The following is a 23,672-nucleotide window of genomic DNA, read 5'->3' on the forward strand; positions in this document are numbered from 1 at the left end:
ACTAAGGCTTAGGGGTTATTTGTTACTGAAGCATAACCTCACTTCTCCTGGCTTATGCACATTTCCCTTTCAGTATTTCAGTTTGATTTATTTTATTTTTTTTTGCCATCTACTGAGCTCAAGCTAGAGGCTTTTCTAGAGAGGAGGTATTTTTCATGTATACTGATTAATGCTGCTGAGAAATCAGATAATTTTAGAAAACAGTCACAAAATGATAACTTGTTTAATTTGGGGGTAACATTATTTTTCCAGGTAACCTGGAGTTCTCAAAATGTTTGCCAAGGCAACAAAGAATTTCCTCAAAGAAGTTGATGATGGAGGAAACCTTATCGCAGTGTCAAGCCTGAATGACTCTGATAAGTTACAACTTCTAAGTCTGGTGGTCAAAAAAAACAGATTCTGGTGCTGGCAGAGACCCAAATACCAGTTTTTATCCGTCAGCCTGGGAGATGTGCTCACAGAAGGCCAATTTCTGAGCCCAGGTATGTTCCTTTCTCTTCTATTTTACAGTCAGTCCCAGAATACAAGATGATGATTCTTCTAGACTCATGTTGTGCTGAGTGATTAGATGGTGATAACTTGTGATTTCTCCTGTTTCTTTGCCTGCGGTCTTAGAAATCTATCTTTTCTTCAAATGACAAAGTCCCACTGAACTGCCATGAAAAGATATAGCTTAATCGGAAAAAAAAAATAACAGTGCAGCTCTGGGAGTAAGAGTAAGACATGCGCATTGTAGATGCTGCGGCCACGCAACGTACGTGGGATGGATCTGCCACCCAAAATTCGGTTTGGTGTTGAGGTTGATGATGCCACCTACCTGTCGGGCGGGTGTGAAATTTTATTACTCATGTCATGAATGGGCATGGCAGGCTCCCAAGTTGGCCCAATAATAACTAGAGAGAGTGGGGGGATAGGAGGTGGAGTCAGCTTTTACTGTGACTAGGAGGTAGTGGGGTTTCTAAGGCTGGAACTTCCTGCCAGGGCCAAAGGAGGGAACCCCTGAACTTTTCTCAGGGGCCTGGCCAGGTGTGTGTCAGGAAGAGAAGAGAGCCGGGGGTGGGGGGCAAAGTTGTCAGCAGGAAACGTCAAAAATGGAGTCAGACTCTGTATTATTGGTGAGTATGTATAAAATGTAGAAAGACATGAAAATAAACCAACAAAAATTCTACCATCAAGTGTTAATTCCCATTAACTCTAAGATTGTAGTCTTTTCTTTCCCTCTGCATCTAATTTTTTAACAAAATTGGAAACATATTACATATAATCTTTGTATACTTCTTATTATTTATTTAACCTATGTAAATTTTCCTTTACAGTTTTAAATATTTTAAAATATTGTTTTCAACAAACCCATAATATTTCTTTCTGTGTTTCTACCTTATTCGCTTAACCATTTTCCATTTAGTGTTTAGTAAATAGGGCTACAATGAACATTTTGATCTGAATCTTTGGGTTTTTTTGTTTTTTCTTTAAGCAATTGCTTTAGCATAGATTCTTTTTTAAAATTTTATTTATTTTTAGAGCGAGAGGAAGAGAAGGAGAAAGAGAGGGAGAGACATATCAATGTGTAATTGTCCCTCACATGTCCCCGCACTGGGGACCTGGCCCGCATCCCAGGCATGTGCCCTGACTGGGAATCAAACTGGCAACCCTTTGGTTCACAGGCCCGTGCTCAGTCCACTGAGCTACACCAGCCCAGGCTTTTCCATAGCTCCTTAAACACAGAATTAAGGGACCAGAGATTGGGAGTTTTTGAAGCCTTTTGGTGCTCAGTGCAACAGCATGTTTCGGAACACAGGGATCTCTGAAAGTATCATCAGCCCTTACTATTGGACTAAATGTTGTCCGAGTCTCTTCTATTTTACAATTAGTTCCAAAGTTTCTAATTCCGTGAGTGCAGCTCTATTAAAGGGGAGAAGAGAGAGAGAGGAGATAGTTTGAGTTGACAAATAATCTCCACTTTCTTCCAGTCCAGCTTCCAGCCAGTCTTTTTTCAACCAGGCTCATTATCCAAGCTGTCAAGCAATGACAAGCATGTTGTGTAATCTCCCCCTGCCCGGGATTTCTGGTAGAACTTCTGAGGAGAAAAAATCCACAGAATGAACCAGAGACACCCGAGTGGCTGGAACCTTGCTGTTTTGTGCTGCTGATACGCCTCCTTTGTGGTGGCACTTCATGAAAATTCATGAAGATGCATGTTAAGTGACTGGAGAACAGTCTTGAATATGCTAATCATCTAAGCCCAGGGCTCACCCCTGGGTCTGTGTCCTGTTGGTGTCAGGGCTGGAGATGTCCTCTGCCTTGTGTACAAACAGGTCCCCCTTCAGTATTTCTTGTCACTCACAGCCACACTGGAGTGTTTGTATTACCCAGGGATGGGGTTGGAGAGGTGGTGACTTGGTTGTTGCCTTGGTGGTGGCCTGTTGGCCTCCTCACCCCTTCCGTTCCCCCAGGAGCAGTAGATGACTTGAGGCAGAAATGTGCACCAATGACATCTTTTTTGGAGGTGCATTTAGAGGGGATGTTGGACACATAGACAATCTTGCTTGTCCTCGGCAGCTGTGGGGCCCAGTCCTGGGGACAGTTTCCAGGAGTGATGATAACCTGACTGAGACCAGAACTGTGACCTGCAGATAGAATTTCTGTCTGTGTAGCACTTTGTACAACCGAGGACTGTCCTGTTTATTAGAAACGACGTTGTTCTGGCCCTAAACCCAGTGGATGTACTAAGCACCTGCTATGTGCCAGACAGTGTCTTACAGGCTTCGCACACATAGACTTGAGACAGAATCCTTCAGGTAGGCATCATTCATGTCCTCCAAGTTACGCGTGGCAAACCTGAGGTTCAGGGAGATGACCACTGCTCAGGGTGTCCTGATAGGGATATTAGTGATACGATCTTGAGCTCAAACCTGCCCTGTGCTGCTTCCCACTGCATTTCCCAGAGTATCTGTATAACACAGGATGTGAAAAGACAAAGATTTTGAATTGGGGGTATTCTCACAGGCTTCCTACTTTTCCTGCTGGAGATGCTTCTCTACTTTGTAAATGTCAGAGATAATGAATGGTGATGAATCATCACTAGCCCTGGTTGAGGAGTGGATGTTCTTGGTTGCAGTGGAAGGGAAGGTGCTGGGGGTGGAGGGAAGACAGGTGGCTTTGAGACTCCGTGTGGATTGGAATCTTTCATGAAGTACCACCAGGAGCTCAGGAGAGCCTTGGGTCAGGGATATGGAAAAAAGCCAAGTGTGAAGTTCATAAGACACTCTCAATGTATGTTACAGAGTGATGAGGACTGAGACTATTTTGTATGGTGGTATACGATTGGGTTAAAAATCTGTACAGCAGAAATCTGGAGGTTGGCAGGTGAGGTATGAGATCATCAGATATTTATCTTTAGTGTTCAGATTAGAAGGGCGGATCTCAAAGGCCATCCATAGCAATCACCTGGATGTGGCCACGAGAGGAGCACCAGGTGGGGGTGGCATCTTCCTTAGTGTCTGGGGAGCCAGGAAGGTAGGCTGGCGGGTCTGGAGCTCATGTGTTCTGGGATGGGTTTGAGGGAGGGAGGCAGAAAGGGTTGGCCCGCTCACTATCTCCCAGACAGTGATAAAGAACTGCAGGATAAGGACTTGAGTGAGTAATGGAGTAGAGGTCAGAACAAACAAGCCTGGGGAGGGAATTATTTGCAGGGAGTTGGTAATGAAGGCCAAGACAATGTTCTCCAAGGTGGGTGGGTCGGAAGGGACAATCCCCAAGGATAAGTCCAGGTGGCCAACCTGCTGGACACTGAACAGGGCGGGCCACTCTGGGGCTGGGCCTGCATGTTTTCTCTGTTTTTATATCATCTTCCTTTAGTCACTTCACCCTGGAAGGGTGCACACTTAAAATGTTCTATTTCTTCACCAGGATAGTGGTTAAATCGATGCTTACTTTAAAAATGCTCAATAAATTCCACAGATATTATATATTTACTTGGTTATATGTGTATGCACTGGAATTAAAAGATGAAAAAAAAATCAGGGAAGCACCCAGTGGAGCCCCGGCCGTCCATTCCTGCCAGCTCCCAGTCAGTGCCCAGGTGCGCCGGTGCCTTTTCCTTTCGCCTGCACCTACAGCTAAGCAGCCACCATCTATTTTGGATGCAAGCCCCGTGTCTCCCACAGGACTGGAAAGCTAGGTGACCTAAGGCACAGAGGTGGCCTTGTGGTCATCAGAGTCCCTTGCATGTCTCCTTCACCCCAGTGGTCGTGGAGTCGGACTTTGTGAAATACGAGGGCAAGTCTGAAAACCGGGTGAGTGGGAGCATTGAGACGGCCCTGGGGAAGGTGACGATGAATGCCGGAGGCAAAGGCCAGGTGGAGAGTCAGTCTTCGTTCGGGAGCCTGAGGAAGCAGGAGGTGGACCTGCAGCAGCTCCTCAGAGATGCCGCGGAGAGGTGAGGAGGCTTTTCTTTGGCACTTTGGATGTTGATGCATCTCAAATTTAGGGTCTGATCCTTGTTTCTTTGTTAAAAGGGTGGTCAGTGGACACTTGGCAAATCGATAAACAGTATGGAATGCTGGGTGTGCTGAAACTTAATATTTAGGGGGCGGGAAGGGGAGGGAGGCGGGGAGCATGGGGCGGGGGGCGGGCAGGGTTGGGAATATAAGACAGAAAGCTGTACTTGAACAAGCATTAAATAAAAAAAATTAAAAAGAAAAAAAGAAACTTCATATTTAAAATTTTTTTCAATTACAGTTGACATACAATATTATTATTAGTTTTAGGTGTACTATATAGTGATTAGACATTTGTATAATTATGAAATGATCCCCCTGAAGTGTCTAGTACCCGTCTGAAACCGTGCATTGTTACAATATTACCAGCTGTATTCCCTGGGCTGTACTTTGTATCTCTGTGACTTTTTTTTGACTAGCATTTTACATATCTTTTTCATCCAGCCCGTCAATCCCTTCCCATCTGGTAACCATTAATTTGTCTCTGTATCTTATGAGTTTGTTTCTGTTTTTTATTATTCACTTACTTTGGTTTTTAGATTCCACATGTAAGTAAAATTATATGCTATTTGTCTTCTTTGTTCGCCTTATTTCACTCAGCATAATATCTTCCAGGTCCATCCATGTTGTTGCACATGGAAGGATTTCATTCTTTTTTATAGCTGAATTATATTTATATATATGTCAATATGGCTGAGTTGTAAATATAACTCAAAGCCATATATTTATATTTATATATAACTCAGCCATATATTTATATATAAATATAACTCAGCCATAAAGATATATATGTCATCCATACATAAACACACATACACCCCACTTCTTTCTTATCTATTCATCTGCCAATGGACACTTAAGTTGCTTCCATATCTTGGATCTTTATAAATAGCAGTGCAATGAACATAGGGGTGCATATGCCTTTTCTAATTAGTGTTTTGTATTTCTTCAGAGAAAGAGCCAGAAGTGGAATTGCTGGGTGATAGCGTAGTTCTAGTTTCAATTTCTTGAGGCACCTCCGTGCTGCTTTTCCCACCTGCAGTGCGAAGAGGCTCCCCCTCTCCACATCCTCACCACACGTGTTTGTCGCTTATTGCCTTTCCAGGCATTCTGACAGGTGTGAGGTGATGTCGGATTTGGGTTTTAATTTGCATTTTTGTGATGAATAGTGACATTGAGCTTTTTTCACATGTTCATTGGCCACATGTATGTCCTCTTTGGAGAAATGTCTGTTTGGGTCCTCTGCCCATATTTTTAAAGATTTTATTTATTTATCTTTAGAGGGGAAAGGAAGGAGAGAAGGAGAGATGGAGAAAAATATCAATGTATGGTTGCCTCTCATTCATCCTCTACTGGGAACTGGCCTGCAACCCAAGCATGTACCCTGACTGGGAATTGAACCTCGATCGTGTGGTTCACAGGCCCACGCTCAATCTACTGAGCTACACCGGCCAGGGGTCTGCCCGTATTTTAAATTAGGGTATTTTTGGGTGCTAAGTTGTATGAGTTACTTACATATTTTGGATAGCAACTCCTTGTTGGATGTATCATTGGTGAATTTCTTCTCCCATTTAGTAGGTTTTTTACGTGTTTTTTTTTTACCTGAAAATAAATCTAACGGGGCATCCTGCGTTTTTATTAACTAGGTCTGGCAAATAAGGGGAAAGCAGGACTGGAAGGTGCGAGCATCCAGGGGTCTCTATCCCCTCTGTCTTTGGACAGCCCTCTCCAGCCTCACCCTGTTGTTCAGTCTCCTAATTTCTGTTTCAAGAGCCACAGTGGGGCAATGCTCTACCGTCGTACTTCCCGATGCAGTTCTTCCAATGCTCCTCCTGACTCAGGTGGAGAAGGCAGTGACAGTAGGGAGCATATGGGGAGAGGTCAGTGAGCCACGCTGGGAGGGAACATTCTGCAGAGCAAGATGCCAGGGCTGGCAGTTAGGAGTGGGACACAGGCATCCGAGGAGCACCTACTATGTGCCGGGCACATTATAGATGTTAATTCACTTACTCTGCACAGTGTCACTTTTACTTTTGAGAATCTGAGAGTCAGGGAAGAGACGTGGCTTGGGCTCAGCCCCAGAGCTCAGTGTGGGTGCCAGAGCTCGGGTTCAGCCCAGGATTCCCTGGCTCCAAAACTCCTGTTCTTTCCCCTAAATCACACTTGAAGCGACTGTGCTGCAAAGAAACTGGCCGAGGAGAGCCTAGTGAACATGACAGCAGGGGACGGAAAGACAGAGACATGAGTCTGGGTCCTGGGGAGGGTGCCAGGCAGGTGCACAGCGCACTGGGCATCCTCCTGAGCAAGCCCACATGGGTGGGTAGGCAGGTCTGCCAACCTGGAGGAGTCCACACACGGGGATGCGACCACCTCGGGAGGGTCTCCAGAAGCCCTGTTGATTGTAGGGATGGCTGGGGGAAGGGGATGGAGACACCAGGAACACATGTAAAGTCTAGGAATGGAAGAAGTGTCTCATTGCAGAGTCACCTCTTCTTTGTTCTGCGGCTGAGAGGCAACAGGGCGCTCCTAGGGAAGGCGGGGAGGGCTGACTATGGACCCAAGGACAGAGGGGTGTAGGGCTGCCATTCCTGCTGCTCTGCTGGAGTCATACCTTCTTATCTGCACCATTGGCCTGTCTGTGACCTGCAGGGTCATCAGATTGCTGACATGCTGTCTCACAGGAGTGTGGCCTTGGGAGTGGCAATTAGTCACGCGTACGTGCTGTACGTTCTCGAGGGCTTAATTGCAGCAGTTATTTTTACTTCAGATCATTTAGATAAGTTGTCATCTGTAGACAAGTTACATTTGCCCTCAGATCTCGGAATGTGAGCTCTATGGTCCACGGGATATGTGCACATCTCAAAAACAAACGTCATCTATCCTAGAAAACACAAGTGCACGTGTATGTGACTCCTATCTAGCTTTGCTGGGCACATGGGCATTCCATAGGCATTAACCTTCCAGATACCTGGAGTGGATGCCTTTGGATGAGAGTGTTGTGTTTATCTTAAAACATTCTGGATGGAAAGCATGCTAAGATAGATCAAGTAATTCTCCTCTTTAAAAAAAAAAAGAAGAATAACACATTTATGGAAACCATTTAAATTTTTTTTTTAATTCTTACCTGAGGATATCAAACCAGCAACCTAAGTACGTGCCCTGACCAGAAATCAAACCCGCAACCTTCTGGTGTGTGGGATGACAGTCCGACCAACCGAGCCACCCAGCCAGGGCTATTGAGACCATTTTGTAATGACTTACATTCATGGTTTGTTCTCTTTTTTCCCCCAAGATTTTATTTGAGGGGAAGGGAGGGAGAAAGAGAGGGAGAGAAACATCATTGTGTGGTTGCTTCTCATGTGCCTCCTATTGGGGACCTGGCCCAGAGTTCCTGGGAACCCAGGAATGTGCCCTGCTGGGAATCGAACCAGTGACCCTTTGGTTGGCAGGCCCACACTCAATCCACTGAGCTATGCCAGCCAGGGCTCATGGTTTGTTCCTAAGATCCAGTATTATTCTGTAATAAATGCTTTCATTTTTTTCTGCTTGTCTTTCATTGTCAGCTGCCATGTGTCACTGCCTTAAGAATAATCACCACCCTTACCCCATCTTTGCCACTATTACTTGCTTCTAATCTCCTGGGGTCTGGGGAATTATTCCTGGTGAGTAATTTCTGCAGGCTTGGTGTGTCCCTTCTGCCCCTGGTCTCCATTCCTGCCACTGCAGGTGAGGGAGTTGGACTAGAGAATCTCTGAGGGTCTTCTTCTGGCTAAATGTCAGCTCTTTCCCTTTGTGTTTGGGGCTGCGTTCCAGCCGGCTTCCAAAGAGGGCGCCATCATGTGCTTTGCTGACTTTTGGGGGTCAAGGCGTGTCTTAGTGAACTGGCAGATCTCACTCTCGTTCTTTGTTGTATTGTAAAGCAAATTTTGGTAAGACTGATTACATTTTTCTATGACTACGTGATGGTTAGAAGCTTGGTTCTTTATGAAGGACATTTGGCAAGCAATGGTATGGCCATGGTAATCCTTCATAATCATTTAAAGTATTTAGAAATTAAATTCAAAGCCTTCTATCTAAATAGTTCAATTCCACAAGTTGCATGCACAGAAAAAGCGTTAGATGTTACTGCTTTTTAGGGCCTCACTTTGACCTCCCGACAGCCTTGATCACAGCTGTCAGGAGTCTGTTTCGGCACCCCACCGACTCTTACTTCAGGTAGGCATTTCTGAGGGGAGGGATTTGAGGGCCTGTCTTTCTTGAAAAAAACCCACTCAATGAGGTGGAAGCTGGCCTTCTTTTCTACTTGATACATTGCCCTGTGGCCAGCAGAGGGTTTGAAAATCATTCCATTTGTCTTCGTGTTCAACTCAGTGCTGGCACCATTAGTCTTAATAGACAGAGCTTGTGTCTAACAAATTAAAGACCTCTGGCCACATGTACTTGGAGCATGAAAGTTCCTGAACCTGGTCCTTTTGTTCATTCTCTCTTGCTCTCTCTCTTCCTTCAGGGGCAGCCTCCTCCTAAAACAAACCAGGTGCAGGGTCGAAGGTCTGGGGGTGCAAGCAGCCAGCATCACCTCCCCCATCTCTTCCCCTGGTGTAGGTGGGTGGGGGTATTTTAGGCTGATTACAGAGCGATAAACCTCAGGCTCATTTAATGGCATGGAAAAAAATGGTGGTGGAATCAGAAGTACAAGGTATAACACCCACTGATATACCACCTGCCCCCCACCCCCAGCTTAAAAGAGATTGTCGTCTTTAAACTAGGACATAGGAGCCATCTTTTTCTGCCTCCACTATCCAGGATTTCATTAATAAAATGGGATTAATGCTCCCAAGGTGTTTGCGGGAGAACTAAATGAGAGAATATAAACAAAACACTAGAGTAGTGCCTGGCACGTGGTAAGTTCACGTTAACTGTGGCCTGTGAACACGCCCCTAGTTACCGCTCCAATGACTAGTCCCACACGGAGCCTGGCTCCCAAAGCTGGGGAAAGGTCAGAGCCGTGGCGGGGCAGGAGAGTGTGACTCAGCACTCGTGCGGGTCCGGGAGGTGCTGAGCATCAGAGAGGCATGAGCTGAAGCCCACGGGGCTGCTGACCCATCTCGTTTTCGGTGCCCACCTCTCAGAGCCTTGTCTCCCTCCTCTGGGGGGCGGGCGGCCACGCGGTCCCCGTCCTCAGCCCCACTGCGGAAGCACAGACTAAGTGTTGGGTTGGCCAAAAAGTCTATTTAGTTATTTCCATAAAAGAAGAGGCGCATTTTTTCACTTTCACCAAAAACTATTGATTTGGGTATGCTGACTATGTTGGCTATCTCCCGTGTGGCATAACATTGATTGTTCTCAATTAATGTCTCCATTTGACTGATGTCTACTTCAGCTGGTCTGCTCAGCTGTGAAGCACCATCCAGCAAGCAAGGTCCAGCATGAAACTTCGAAAATCACTATTGAGACATTTGGTCAGTCACAACACCTCCAAACAGTGCAGGAACCTATTTTTTTTTTTTTTTTTGCATTTCAGTTGTGTTTTTACCTTTCTTGACATAAATAAAGCATAATATGCTGAAAATATTGCTTATTTTCTTCCATCTTCAATATTATAAGATGGCTACACAAAAATTCACCAATTTTGATGTTTTTTTGAAACTGCATGGTGACAGCTGTCACGATACAATCTAACAGAATTGTTTCAAATGAAGTTAAAGACGGCTAAGTGCTACTAGAGCGTCTTACAGAAAAAGAAAAAAAAAAAAACAAGCAAACTCTTTGGCCAACCCAGTACTTTCTGTGAAAGCCAGGACTTCTGGTTCCTCCCCGTGGCAGCACCCGGGCCTCTCCAAAGCCAGTGTGGACCCAGACGGGTAGCTGTGGACCCAGACAGGTGCCGCGAAACAGTCGGGAAGTCAGGCTCGCTGCGTGTTTCATTTGTTGCAGGAGATGCTTGTTCAACTCTCGAAGAGGCAGGAAGGCCCTGATCAGCAGCAGCAGTAGGATGTTCATGGGCCTGGTCTTTCATCACATTCTTTGTGTGAAGAGCCGCTATAAAGCTCCCCAGGTCCCATCAAATCCACTCTTCTGAAGAGATGTCTTTTCTGAGGCCTCCTGGGCCATACCCACCTGTGCCATCTGAAAGTCAGTCAGTTTCTTGTCACCTCTTTCTAAATCATCCTGTCTCCTGGTTTTGGTCTCAGTTCCTAGGACTGGGAACACTTGGAAGCTTGTTTGACGTTTGGTTGTCTCTATCCACAATGTAACTGCAGGCAGCTGATAACCCCTCGTGCTGGAGAGAGGGCGCTCTGGGGAGTCTTTGCAGTCTTTGATCCTGGGCGTGGTTTTTGTCTTTTCCTTACAGAAATTGTGCTGTCCTATGAGTTTACTTTGAAAGGCTACTTCTGATCCATTTGGAACTAGGTGGGGACTTAAGTCCTAAGGAGAGACACTCAAGTACCATTTTCTTCTAAGATTGATGGCCCTTCTCATTACTCCATCACACCCAAGACGTCGTGCACTGTCAGATGCTCCACTGTGTTATGACCCACCCTGAAGGAGCACTGCCAATCAAACTGGTCACCCGTCAGTTTTAAAACATCCTGATTTCAGGGATGTGAAGCTATGAAAAAAAGCGTATGCTTTAGAATGGATGAGACACAGTGCACAAACCTGGGTGGGCTGGGGTGAGTCAGGTGAGCGGACCTGTGTCCCACCCCGGCTTTTCACCCAGAGACGGACACACGGACTGTGCCCATCACCGGGTGCCTCATCTTCCCCATAAACCCGCCTCTCTGCCCACACTCCTCAGAGGTGCTGGCTTGTGAGGCATCAGTTCGGTGGCCTCAGCCAGAATCTGAGCACCAGACGCGGCTCCTGCTCACCTTGGGCCCACACTTAGTCTCCCACTGCATGAGGGCATCTCTTAGATACGGGTCTTACCTGTCGCCGGGCCCAGCCTCACAGCCGTGGCCCTGGTGCAGGCTTCCACCTGCTCTCTTACCGGCTGTTCACGAGGCTCCTGGCCCATCCTTCTGCCCCTAGTCTCACCCCTTCCAGGGACTTCTCTACACAGCAGCCAATCAGATCTTGTCACTGCCTGGCTCCCGTCTCTGCTCTCCACTGTCCTCAGAGGACACGCCGCCTCTGCCCGATAAGTCCCTGCCTCTGCTCTTCAGCTTTATTTCCCACCATTCTCCCCTCACCCCCTCCAAGCCCGCGCCCCAGACTTATTTCAGTTCCTGGGACTGATGACCCAGGCTCTCTCTCACCTTCCAGCCTCAACTGGAGCCTCCTCGGGCCTCCTGTCCACACATACACACAGAAGGACACACACACAGACCCAGTCCCCCTACTTCCCTGGCCAGCTTCTCAGATGAGGACCCCACCCCCCGCCTTTGGACGCTGCATCCTTAGATATCCCTCTCGGGGGACCAGCCCCCAAGGTGTGATGTGCATTGTAACTGCCCGACGGCACAATCTCCATCCCTCCTGGAACGTCCTCTCATTTACCATGGGCCCCTGCAGCAGAGTAGACACTGGTCGGTTGGGAGAATAATCGGTTCATCTTTGTCTTACATCTAAGAAGCCTGAGATGCAAACGTTAATTAATTTGCCTGGACTCAGGACTGAAGTCCAGGTCCGCAAAACAGACGATTTTCCCAATCCAGCTGCTGATGCAGAGCTTGGAAAGAGAACGCTGTCCCGAGGGCTCCCGTGTGGACTCATCCTCCACATCAGCTTGGTTTGCTGTGTCGACGTTCAGACCTGCTGCAGCTCCTGCATCCAGGTTGAAAGTCCACAACAGCTCACTTTTTCCTTCATTGCTTCTTCATGGTGTATGAGTGAGATAAGGTATTATATGACTGCAGTGTGAACAGAGGTGGGGTGCTCTCACTGTGGGAGTGGCCTGGACCCTTTGGTAATCTTGTGTCCTTAGCACTGTGCCCAAATTCTGATTTTTTTTTCAGGCAGTTTAGAATCCTGAAGTCACAGCCAAGTGGAGCGCATTACAGCGGAGCCCCAGGGGCATCCAAGTTCAGATTGCTAGGGATTTCCAGGCCCTGGCTCCGAGCGCCTCTGCTGTGTGGGAAGTTTTTCATGGTTGAAATGCAGACTCTAGGGCTGCGGGGAGGAGCCAGCCCCTGGGCAGCTGCTCCATTTCCGAGAAGGTCTGCGGTTGGTCTCTGGGGAGGTCTTGCAGGAGGATTGAGCAGAAAGGCTCCTTGTTCGTTAACAAGCGCGTATTAAGTACCTTCTGAATGCAGGGCCCAGGGCAGGTGCAGGAGGGAGAAGGAAGGCAGAAAGAGGCAAGGCTTCAGGGATTGGCAGGTTCAGCTGTGTTCTCATCACTGCCCCGGATGAGAACATTATTAGCTGTGCACCTTTGGGTCACCGGTTATGAGTTCTCTGTTTCATGCCCCTCTGTGAAATAAGGGTGACAGTAATATCATGAACCAGTAAGGTGTCTTTAGTTGCAAAGAACTTCTGTGATTACCTCACAAAGGAAAACATCCTGTGGATGAATGTTAATGGTGATTCGCCCTTTACCTAAGTTAGTGGTAGATGGTTAACTCAGAGGCTCAGTGGAGCCCCCCTGTGGCAGCTTCCATGCCTCGCCAGTCTCAGCAGCCTCTCTCTTGGTCCCCAAATGGCCTCATTGAAGACCGTAAGGCAGGAAAGTGGTTGCCTGTCACCTACCAGATCCAATAAGCAGAGACTAGGGACTGAATCTTTCTGGGCGCTTTATTCAGGTGGCCGGCGATCTGAGAAGATGGCGGGTTCATACTTTGACAAACCATCCTCTCTTTCCTTTCAAGCCAAACTTTTTTGTAAGGGGCCAAAAGTCTAGGTGAGGAATTTGGAATTCAAGAAAGAGGTTAATCAGATAAAAGCTGCAGCCCGGCCATCTCCCTAACATCCTTTCATCCGAAGACTGGTCATTTTATCTGTGTCCTTGTTGATTTTCTTCATCTGTGCCCTGGGTGGCGGACTGTCTCTCCCTGGAACACAGTGGCCAAGATACTGCGCTGATTTCTTATGGTCTCTTCTGGAGCACGAAGGTGGAACTGCTTGTGGTCTCCTAGAGTGGGGGTGGGGATGTACATCTGCAGTTTCTGAAACAGTAGCTTTTCACATGCATTAGCCACTAGGCTTATTAAGTATCACTTCAAACTAAAATTTTCCAACTCGAGTCCCCCCCCATCAGTTTCTTCCTTGTGCTTCATTGTAAGAGAGACAAAACTCCTCCTGGGGACCCTCAACAGACTTCTCCTCAGGTTTCAGTGGTCAGATCACCATGGATACCCCATCCAACCCTACCCACTGCTGAGAACAATGGAGTCGCCGGGACCCACACGGAGATTCATCTGTGTGCCTGGGCTCAGCCCTCCACCCCTTAGACCTGCCCTCAGCTGATGTAGGAGGCTAGTGGCTGGCACTCAGGGCGCTGGGGCCTGCGAGCCAGTGTGCTCAGTGCCGCGCCTATAGGAGCAGCGTAGGCATTTGAGGGGCTGCTTTCCTCCCTCTCCTTCACTAGGAGCCTACAGAATTTAAAGGGGGGAAGGCCTGGTCCCCTGGAAGGGTCAACAGGCAGATGGATGTGGGCATCTGCACTTCAGGATTTTAGGAGGTGGCTACTGAAATTAAACTCTAGTCCTGGCTTGATGGGCTGGATAGGATCTGTGGCTGGAGCCAGTTGGCTTTCAAAAGAGAAGCAGGCTCTGCGGCTTAAGGAAATGTCAGAAGAGCAAAGCCAAGTTCACAGGCAGCATGCATCAGCCTAATCTCAGCCACCATTCTAGTTTTTCCACTGTGCAGCCAGTCAGTGGACACACGCATCTTTCACTGCCACATCAGCCAGTAAGTCAAATGTCCTTGGGAGAAATGCCCGAGTCACTGAAGGTCTTATCATTTTTCTTTTTCAAAATTTTTATTGTTGACACTATTAGCCACATCCCCATTTCCACGCTCTCCGGCCCCCTGCACTTTGCCTGCCTCCACCCAGCTCCTACCCCACCTTCCCTCTGGCCATCAACACACTCTTGTCTGTGTCTGTGGATTATGCGTGTATGTTCTTTGGCTGATCCCCCCATCCTCTTTCATCCAGAACCCCCTGCCCTCACTAAAGGTTTAATCATCAGCATATTCCTACATTTCTCTGGGTTAGTAATTCTTGCTTGATACTCTCACAGGAGCAGGCTGGCCACCACCTCTGCTCCTGGGGAGATGTAAGCTCTGCTGTCTTGCCCTGTTTCTTTCAAGTGCATTTGTACCTGACTCATGCTGTTGGCTTTTAGAGCCGTGGGGTGGAAAGAGCACTGGTCTCAGAGTCAGAAGGTGTGCCTCCTGATTTTTGCCACCAATGTGCCATGTTACTCAGCCGGTCTCCCACCTCTAAGGGACGCAGTGTCTGTTTCCCAGCACAGATGTCACATCAGATGCGGGTGACCAGGACCACCTCCAGACCTGTGGAGACAGACGTTGCAAATCACTCACGGCTCCCCTGCCCCTCCCAACCTCCCCGTCTAGACTTAGTCTTTGGATGCTTAGCGATGGAGGATGGATCGGCCAGAGGGGATACTCGAGAGGAAACTGGTTTTCATTTCAGAGCCAGTACTCCCTGGGGCCCCTGTGGTTTTATAAGTTCCCCATAGCTGCCTGGACAGAAGCTGATGGCTCCTGCTCTGTTGTGACGCACCGACAGTGGGGAGAGCCTGGCGGGAGCTCCAGCAGAACTCCTCCTCCAGGACAGGCTATTATCAAGGGCTGTTACCCAATGGGGTCCCCGGCCTCGGTCACTAAGACAGCCCCAGCAGCGGCCCAGTGCCTGGCACATAACAGGGCTCAGTTATGTGTGGAGTGGAATGATGGGTTTGGGGTGGGGGTCTGCATGAGGATGCTGATCTCTGGGAGCGACCTGGGGCTGCATCATAGTGTTGGAAGAGAAAGCGGCTTTCCTCCTTCTTTGGGAGTTGTTTGAGTTTTCAAAGTCTTCTGTGGGTTTCTTGTGAGTTTGCATTTTGGCTTTCAAAGCCTGAGAAGGAAGAGAGAATGGAAATTAAAGCCTCGGGAGGATGAGGGGTGGGTAGCTCCTTTCGGGCTGGGCCTGGGGAGATTTTTCCCACTTCAGGACAGGAACCTCGCTTCCTGCTGGTGCCCTGGCCCCTCCCCGCCGGCTCCCCAGCAGCCTCCAGGCTCTGAGCCCTGCTCTCCTGCCCCGTGCTGCCTGTGTTTCCTCAAGGCCCACCTTGTTTCTGGCCAAGGGCTTGCCTCCTGAGGCACTGGACAATGTGGCTGTGCCTTTGACCGGCCTGGGAGGGAATCCTGATTTGGCTTTCCTGCCTATACCAGAAGGAAAGAGACATTTACAGATGGGTCCCGGGCAGATCAGTTTATGTAAAGGCTCACTAAGGTCGGTCTCCTAGCCATTTCTCACTTTACAGGTGTGCAGACCGAGGCTCCGAGACAGGAGGTGGTAACCCGGCCAGGAGATAAAACTGGGAGCCTGAGGAGAAGGGGGTGGGGATCAGCAGGCCGACTGGGTGAGGAAGGGGCACCCTTCTCTCTGTTTAGTGTGTCCCCCCATCCCTCCAGATGTGATCCTTTGGGTCCAACCCTTTAAAGTTGGTTGTACTTGACCCCTGTCTTGGGGGCCTCCTGCCTGCTTTCATAGCACCATCGGCCAGGAGAGAGGCGCCTTGGGCTGTCCTTAAAAATACCTGAAGGGGACGAGGAACCTCTGGCTGCTCCCTTTCTGGTCGGGGAGCTCCTGCTCTGTTTCTCTTGTCTGTGGGCTTTGACCCCAGGCTGGACTAGGGAGAGAATTTTATTCTGATGCTGCCTTTAGGATTTCTGTGATAACTTAGTCCTTTGTCCACCGACTGGGTGGGCAGCATGGGTCTTAGGTAAGGGGACTGTGTCCCCCAGAGCTTGGAGTCTGTCCAAAGGACTTTTAATTATTATTTTTTAATTATTGATATGTTCACATGGCTTTAATGTCAAAAGGCGGAGAGAGCAAAGGTGAGGAGTCTCCCACCCCTGATCTCTCAGCCACCTCGTTCCCCACCCAGGAGGCAGCCACTGTTAATGGTTCCTGGAGTCTCTTTCTGAAGACAGTGTGTGTGTGTGTGTGTGTGTGTGTGTGTGTGTTGTTAGCGATTCCTAAGAGGGCCCAGGAGAACTGGAGCGAATTGGGACAGCCCCCAGGGAAGCGTTTTGTAACATCACAAGGTACTGGGTTGGGGACAACAGGCAGGTAAGGATATTCTGAAGACAGTTCCCAGAGGACCTGGATAAAAATCCTCCTTTCCCCGCAGCGAGACAGGCAAGATACTGACGTGTGGAAATGGCCACAGCAGTGGTCAAAGTCCTCCCTTAGCCACAGGGCGCCCCCACCCAGAGCACCGGTAGGGGCTGCCCGGAAATGCCACCCTGGGCTGCTTAGCTGTGTGACTTCGGTTACTATCTTCGCCCTCTCTGGGCCTCCTTGCTCCTCCTCTGTGAAACCCCTGATGTAGGGTTTTAAACTTTTTTGTTACCCTTTTAGCCTGAAGAAAGTGTGGGCCTCCTTGGATGCATAGGCCATTAGGGTTACACATGTAAGTGAATCACACTGAAACATGGTGGGTCTTCGCACTTGGTGGCCCTGGGGGCCCCGCTGCGCAGTGATTCCTGCTCCGAGTAGGCCCAGAGCCAGGCCCAGCTCCCCACGCTGGGCTGGGTCCTGGCACGGTGCGGGGTGTGGTGGTGTTGACTGGGGGAGCGCTTGGGGGAGAATTCCCTCCGGAGGTTGCTTTTCAACGAGTCAGGACCATCCATTTCCCCTGACAGTTGGCCTCTCCTCTGTCTACAGGAGGTCTCCTCTCTAAGAGACGAGTGGGTTTGCCCAGCGTTCAGTTGCCAAAAGGTGGCAGCACTGTCCCAGGAAACAGAATCCCGGCCACCTGGTGAGAAGTGCCTGCCGTGGCGCCTCCTGCCCTCGAAGCCCAGGAAAGTGTTTCTCATTTCTTGTGGGCCTGAGGTGTCCTGTCCACGTTCCTCTCCCCTCCCCATCACCAGATCTTAGCCTCGCAGATGGGCCCTGTCCCTGGCCAGCTTCTCTTCCCTGCCCCACGGCGGGTGACTGCCCGGCCCAGCAAGCAGCTGTGGTCAGACGCAGAAGGAAGTTACGCTCCTGCAGTTGACTTTCCCCTTCCTCCCGCTGTTCGGGGTGGGGTGGCGTGGGAGTTCTGGAGGGAGGTGGGCATGTTAGGCAATGGAGTCTTGGGGGCGTTTTTCTTTTCAACCACTGTCATGGGCTGAGACGGCATCGGGTGTTTTAAGAGATCTGTGTGTGGTTGCCAACCGCCAGAGTCACTTCATACTTGAAGGCGGCCGCCAGTCGTCCCGCGCTGGTTCTGGGGCCAGGAGTTCGAGGGGGACGAGCCGTTCCTGGCTGCCACAGAGGGGGTCCGCGTTCAGGAATCTGCCAGAGGACGCGGGTGTGCACGGCAGAGGGAGGAGCCCGGGGGGAAAGGACCCAGCCAGATGCAGTTCTGACTGGCGGGTACCGGATGTCATCCTCAGTGCCTGAGCCTCCAGGACAAAAAACGGTCCCTTGGGATGGCTTTCTGTCTACACGTCGGTCTTTAAACCTCTGTGCCAACCCGCTGTTCCCTCCATGGTCCACACTCTCATACCCAGATGCGCACAGAGACAGGTATTTATAGACTCGTTACGGCGCATGAAGAGGGACAACCCCACAGGGTTTTGTTCACCATTTATTCCAAAAGCAGGTCTAGAACCGAAGCTGCGTGCTCGCTCGGTCCTGGGAGAAACTGGAGTCTAGACAGCGCGAGTTTACAGGTTGCCCCGCAGGGAGGAGATGGCAGTGAGCAACCAAGCGGAGGAGCTAGGAAAGTGCGGGGGTGGACTGTGCTCTCCAGAGAAGTGGTCTTACGTGTGACCGCGTGACAGGGGCGAGCAGCAGGCGCCACAAGGCCGGGAGAGGGGTCAGGATTCCTGGGGTCAGGATTCCTGGGTCCAGGACCTTGGTCCAGCCTGCGCCTGATGAGTTCAAGGTGCAGAGGTGACACCGACTGGTGACACCACAGGTGACCCCGACGGGGGTGGGGCCAGATCCGAAGGCCTGGTAGCCTGCGGGAGGGGTTGAGATGCGACAAGACGGTGACAAGGCGAAGTCCCTCCAGCCCAGTTACACAGCCCATAATTCCCATCACGTGGCATTGTGTCTGTGGCCTCCTTAGAGGAACGCAGGGCAGTGGCTGGAGTCAGCACGCGTTTCTGTGGCATTTAACGCCGTGCTCCTCGAAACCCGGTGACAGTCCCACGAGGAGAGGTGTCACCGCGAGTGCATCCGTGAGAGGACCCGGCGCAGTCATGGAATAATTCATTCAGGGTCCCCCAGCGGAGGGCCAGAGCCCGGGTTCGAATCCCAGCAGGGCGGGCGCCAAGCCCCTGCTTCACATGCCTTCCTGGAACTGGAGCCCCGGGTAGCTTTTTGTTGCAGTTGTCAATTTATTCTCAGCACTTAGTTCATATGGGGAAACACTGTTGTAATTTGCACTTCTTTGACCACTACTGAGATGAAATCGAAGATGAAATTTCATGTCTTTTTTTATTGTGATAAAATATGTATAGCATAAAATTTGTCTTTTAACTATCTTTAAGTGTGTAATTTCCTGGCATTAAGTACATTCGCACTGTTGTGCAGCCAACACCACTATCCATTTCTACAACTTCTTCGTCACCTCAAACAGAAACTCTATCTTCATCTCGCAAGAACTCCCCCCGCCGCCGCCCTGGCACCTCAAATCATCTTTTTGTCACTATGAATTTGATTGGATATTTCATGTAAGTGGGACCATCCGATATCTACCCTTTGTGTCTGGCTTACCTCGCTCTGCCCTCGGAGTAAGGGGTAACAGTGCCCTCGAGAATTGCTCATGGCGTAGCCTGTGTCCAAGCCTTTCTGTTGAACGGCAGCGCCCCACTCGGCATACGCGCCACATTTGCCATTCATCCGTCCTCGGACACTGGTTGTTTCCACTCTGGCAGCTGTTCACATGGAGACAGGACCTTTCCAAGCTACTTGCTGTGTTTCTGGGGGAGCTCTTGGAAGCCTAGAGAGCCTGGCTGCCTGGAGCGGGGGGCAGGGGGACCCTCCATGTGTGCAGTTAAGGATGGTGCTGAGTTTTTCGAAGGGACTCACCTTGGAATGTTTAAAAAGCCCAGGATGAACACTGTGATTGTTCTCATGCCAAAACCCATCCTAATTTGGTTCCCTTCCTGTCCACTTCGTGGACTCAGAGTTAAGGAAAATCTCTGAGAGGTTATTTTTGTCCTTTGTTTCCAAGTGTGAAATTGTCTCCTATAGGTGGAGACTTAGCTTGCTCTTGACGTGCCTCAGGGTCACTGCATGGGAGTCTCGAGTCTGCCGGGTGACGTAGGGCGGGTCAGCCCTAACTGGCCTCAGTTTCCCCATCTGTAAGATGATGTACACCCCTTGGTAAGAAATTATACATCCTCCTGGGACAGAAAGGTTAAGACGTTCCTTCTTCATTCAAACCTAATTTCTTCATTGCTGCTACTTGTACCACCAGCCTATTCCTCTCTCATCTGTGAGGAGGGACTGCCCCAGCATCCTGCCCCTCGCCAGTGATTCTGTATTTCCTGGGCCACACTGTGATGTCTGTAGACCCTCAGCCTCTGATTAAACGACAAAGCGGAGTCCCCAGGTGTAAGGCAGGCCGATTGCGTTTCCTGCACTGGCTGCTGGGTGGCTCTTTTTTCTTCCTCCTTGATAACCAGCAATGCTTGTGACAGGCACCCCCCCCCCTCCCCCCCGCTCTGGCATCCAGTCGGTCCTGGAGGCCTGGCAGCTCCCAGGCGGCCTTGGGAGAGTTCGGTTTATGCCTTATTAGACGAACTGCCCCTTCTCTCATTGCCAGGACATAAAAGATGCTGGATGTCACACTGCGCCCATTTTCTCTGGGGCACGAGGCCACTCGCAGCCATTTTTCTCTTGCAGAACGATAAATCTGAAAAGCCCTCTGCTGCAGCAGGTGCTGGAGAGGAGGAACGAGGTCCTGTGTGTCCTGACAGAGAAGATAGTGACGACGCAGGAGTGTGTGGTATCGGAGCACATCCAGGTCGAGGAGAAGTGTGGCGGCATGGTGGGGATCCAAACCAAGACCGTGCAGGTGTGGGCCTGAGGGCTGGGGCCACAGCAGCTGCGCTCTAGCTGCTAGGACTTTGGTCAGGGTTTTCATTGGGAAAACCTGCTAGGACTTTGGTCAGGGCTGTCACTGTTCACCATGACTCTTGGTGTAGCAAGTTAACAAAAATCCAATTAGAATTGGCTCAAATAAGCAAGAAATTATTGGCTCCTGTAATCAAAGTATTCAGGGTTAAGCTGGCTTCAGTCACTGTTGGATCCAGGACTCAGGGAGTGTTGTGAGCTGCCTCCCCAGGGGTGGATGCCCTCTGACAGGCTGTCTCCTTCTGGTGTGGTAGCTCCAGGTGTTTGTCCCACCTGCTGTGACCCCAGTGGGGAGAGATCTTTGGGCTGGATCTCGTGCAGCCTGGGTCGCCCATTTCTGCAGTGGGCCCAAGGCCAGGGCAGTGAGACTCTCAGATTGACTGTGCCCACCTGGGTCAGGCGCATTCCCATAAGAAAATAGGACAAACAAGCACAAGCCAGGCCAAAAGCACAGTTAGCCCCGAGAGTCCTTGGGAGTCAGGGCTCTCAAAGTGATAGCTTGGGATTAGCTGCCTCAGGTCCTTTGCAGGTTGTTAGGGAAGGTAAGGATCTGTCCATCTGTCTGTCTATAGATGCATAAACGGGTGATTCTGGATTACAGTCTGGACAGCCTTATGAGTTGTCCCTGAGCTGGTTCCAAACTTTAGTGGGACAGAAGGCTGTCATCCCCAAGCCGTCTCCACTCCAGCTTGTCCTGGTGCCCACTGTTTGATTCCTAGAGACTTACTTCTTGGGGTGACTTTTGTCCTTTGCTAGAAGACCCAGGAGAGTTGGGTGAAACGTGGAGCTACAGGCCTGGGGCTGGGTTTTCCTGGGCAGGGGGGGAGGCAGGCTGGACAGCAGTGACAAGGGACATGCCCAATGGGAGGTGGTTTCTGCCGACCCCACCAGAGCGCAGAGCCCACCCAGGAGTCAGGCGGCCAGCTGTCACCGCACTCTGGCCAGGACCAAGTTGCTCAGAAAGTCTTTGGACTCCAGCGTTTGAGCAACACATAGATTCCCGTCTCCCTCTCCCCAGGCCTGGTGGGAAGGCGTTGGTAACAGCGGGGGCTGACTCCTGGCCCTCTCCCGCCCAGCCTTCCCATCCTTGCTTCTTCCACCACCTTCCCCCTGGTTTAACAGCACAGGGTCTGGATGGCGAGGCATGGAGGGTGTGGGGTGGGTGCAGTGGGGGGTCTCTCTCAGCTCGGTTCTCCCTCAGGCTTTGATGTTGGTCAGGCATCTGGTTTGGATTTCCGTTTCCGGAACCCTCTGTGAGGGAAAGAGGAAGCCATCTTATCTGCCTGACTCATTACCTGCCTTACCTGTCACTGCAGACCTAACTTTCACTGTATCAGGAACCTGCAGTGTCAGGTATGTGGGGACGTGTTACATCACCAGGCCCAGGGCTGAAATCCCTCACCCCTGCGGGCTGGCTCCTCCTTCCCACTCAGACCCTGGGCATTTGCATGAGGCCACAGGAGGGGGCAGAGGGGCCCAGGGGAGGTGGAGTGCGAGGCTCAGGGTGTGCTCTTGTCCGCAGGTGTCAGCTGTGGAAGACGGGACCATCACCAAGGGCACCAACGTGGTGCTGGAGATCCCGGCTTCCACCACCATCGCCTACAGTGTCCTCGAGTTGTACGTGAAGCTGGACGGCCAGTTTGGTGAGTGCTACCTCCAGAGGCTCTTGGGGGACGACGCAGCCAAGGCTGAGGGCTGCACCATCTTCCCCTGGGACACACACTGGGAGAGGCTGGGGACACAAGAGATCCTAAGGATGTGGGGTCATCTGATGACAAGGGTGCCAGCAGGCTGCATTGGGAGCGTGTGGGCGAGGTTTCGCTAGCACGGCACAGGGTTAAGAACATGTCCCCTGTGATCAGATTGGGGATCAGCCCGGTGCCATGGGTCCTGGGAGGTCTCGGGCCTCTGAAGGGCCTAGCTGAGCCTCACCAAGTCCTGGGGCTGCGGGGACATTAAGCAGGTGAGGCACATGGCATGCCTGGCACAGCGGCGTTTATTAAGTACTCCACCTCAGCTAGTAATATCACCACCACCATCGTGCCACCTCCCTTGAAGCCAAAAATGCTGCTCATGACCTTGCTCTGCTGATCACCACTGTGTTTGAAGCTGACCAACCCCGGCCACTGCACTGTTTGAAGAAAGTAGGTTCGGTGCGCATCTGCTGATCTCAGGTGTGCACGGCCCCTCCCCCATGCTCTTCCTGAAACGTTGTGTTGAGTCAAGTGTTTGCTTCTTGAGGATGTGAACGAACTCATATAACAAATTATTGTTAACTTCCTTAGGTATGATGGTAATGTGGTTATGTCAGTGGTTATCAGTATGTGATAAACCGCTGATACCACATGCGAGACTGTGATTCCAGCCCAGGATGTTCATGCCTTGGTGGTTCTGTCCGGATGGATTTATGGTTGAGGTGTTGCTTGTGCAAGCTCAGCCTGCCCCCAAGGGTGATCATGAGTGCTGTGAGGACCTTTGGGCGGCTGGGGGCCAGGCCAGGGTGCCACTCCAGGCAGGGCGGCTGTGGGAGCCCTCCTGTTTCTCTGAGGAAGGGGGTGCCCTGCCCCGCAGCTCTGGGCACCTGTCCCTTGGGGGCCTCTTTACACAGCTGGACGCGGAAAGACACAGCCCCACCTAGTGCTGCGGCTCTCCTGTTTGCACTTCAATCTCAAGCCTTTCATCTCAGCTTGCCTCTGTTGTCTTTGGAAATAAACTCCTCTTTGAGCGGCTGAGAAGAGGTGCCCCGGGAATTCTCAAGGTTCCTCTGGCTTACTTCCCACCCCCTGGTCGAGGCAGCCCACTGCCTTCACTGCCCTGTCCTGCTGCGCACAGTCACGCCAGTGCGGCTCGGGGGTCAGGCCCTCCTCCCGTGAGACTCAGTGCCTGATTCTGAAGCCAGTTCTACTTTTATTTCCCATCTGTGT

General features: G+C 50.5%; 1 protein-coding gene across 1 annotated transcript in view; it reads left to right on the top strand.

The window, feature by feature from the left end:
- Nucleotides 1–23,672, top strand: part of GSDME (gasdermin E) — a 45,922-nt gene that overhangs the window by 7,674 nt on the left and 14,576 nt on the right. Inside the window, exons 2-5 of the mRNA XM_037041282.1 lie at nt 253–482; nt 4,246–4,438; nt 20,518–20,689; nt 22,271–22,391. Coding sequence (XP_036897177.1) covers nt 272–482; nt 4,246–4,438; nt 20,518–20,689; nt 22,271–22,391 — 697 coding nt within the window. The 5' untranslated portion in view covers nt 253–271. The remainder of the gene's footprint in view (nt 1–252; nt 483–4,245; nt 4,439–20,517; nt 20,690–22,270; nt 22,392–23,672) is intronic.

This window comes from Sturnira hondurensis, unplaced genomic scaffold (assembly GCF_014824575.4).
Source record: "Sturnira hondurensis isolate 20B ecotype Veracruz unplaced genomic scaffold, ASM1482457v3 Scaffold0002840, whole genome shotgun sequence".
Classification (NCBI taxonomy): domain Eukaryota; kingdom Metazoa; phylum Chordata; class Mammalia; order Chiroptera; family Phyllostomidae; genus Sturnira; species Sturnira hondurensis.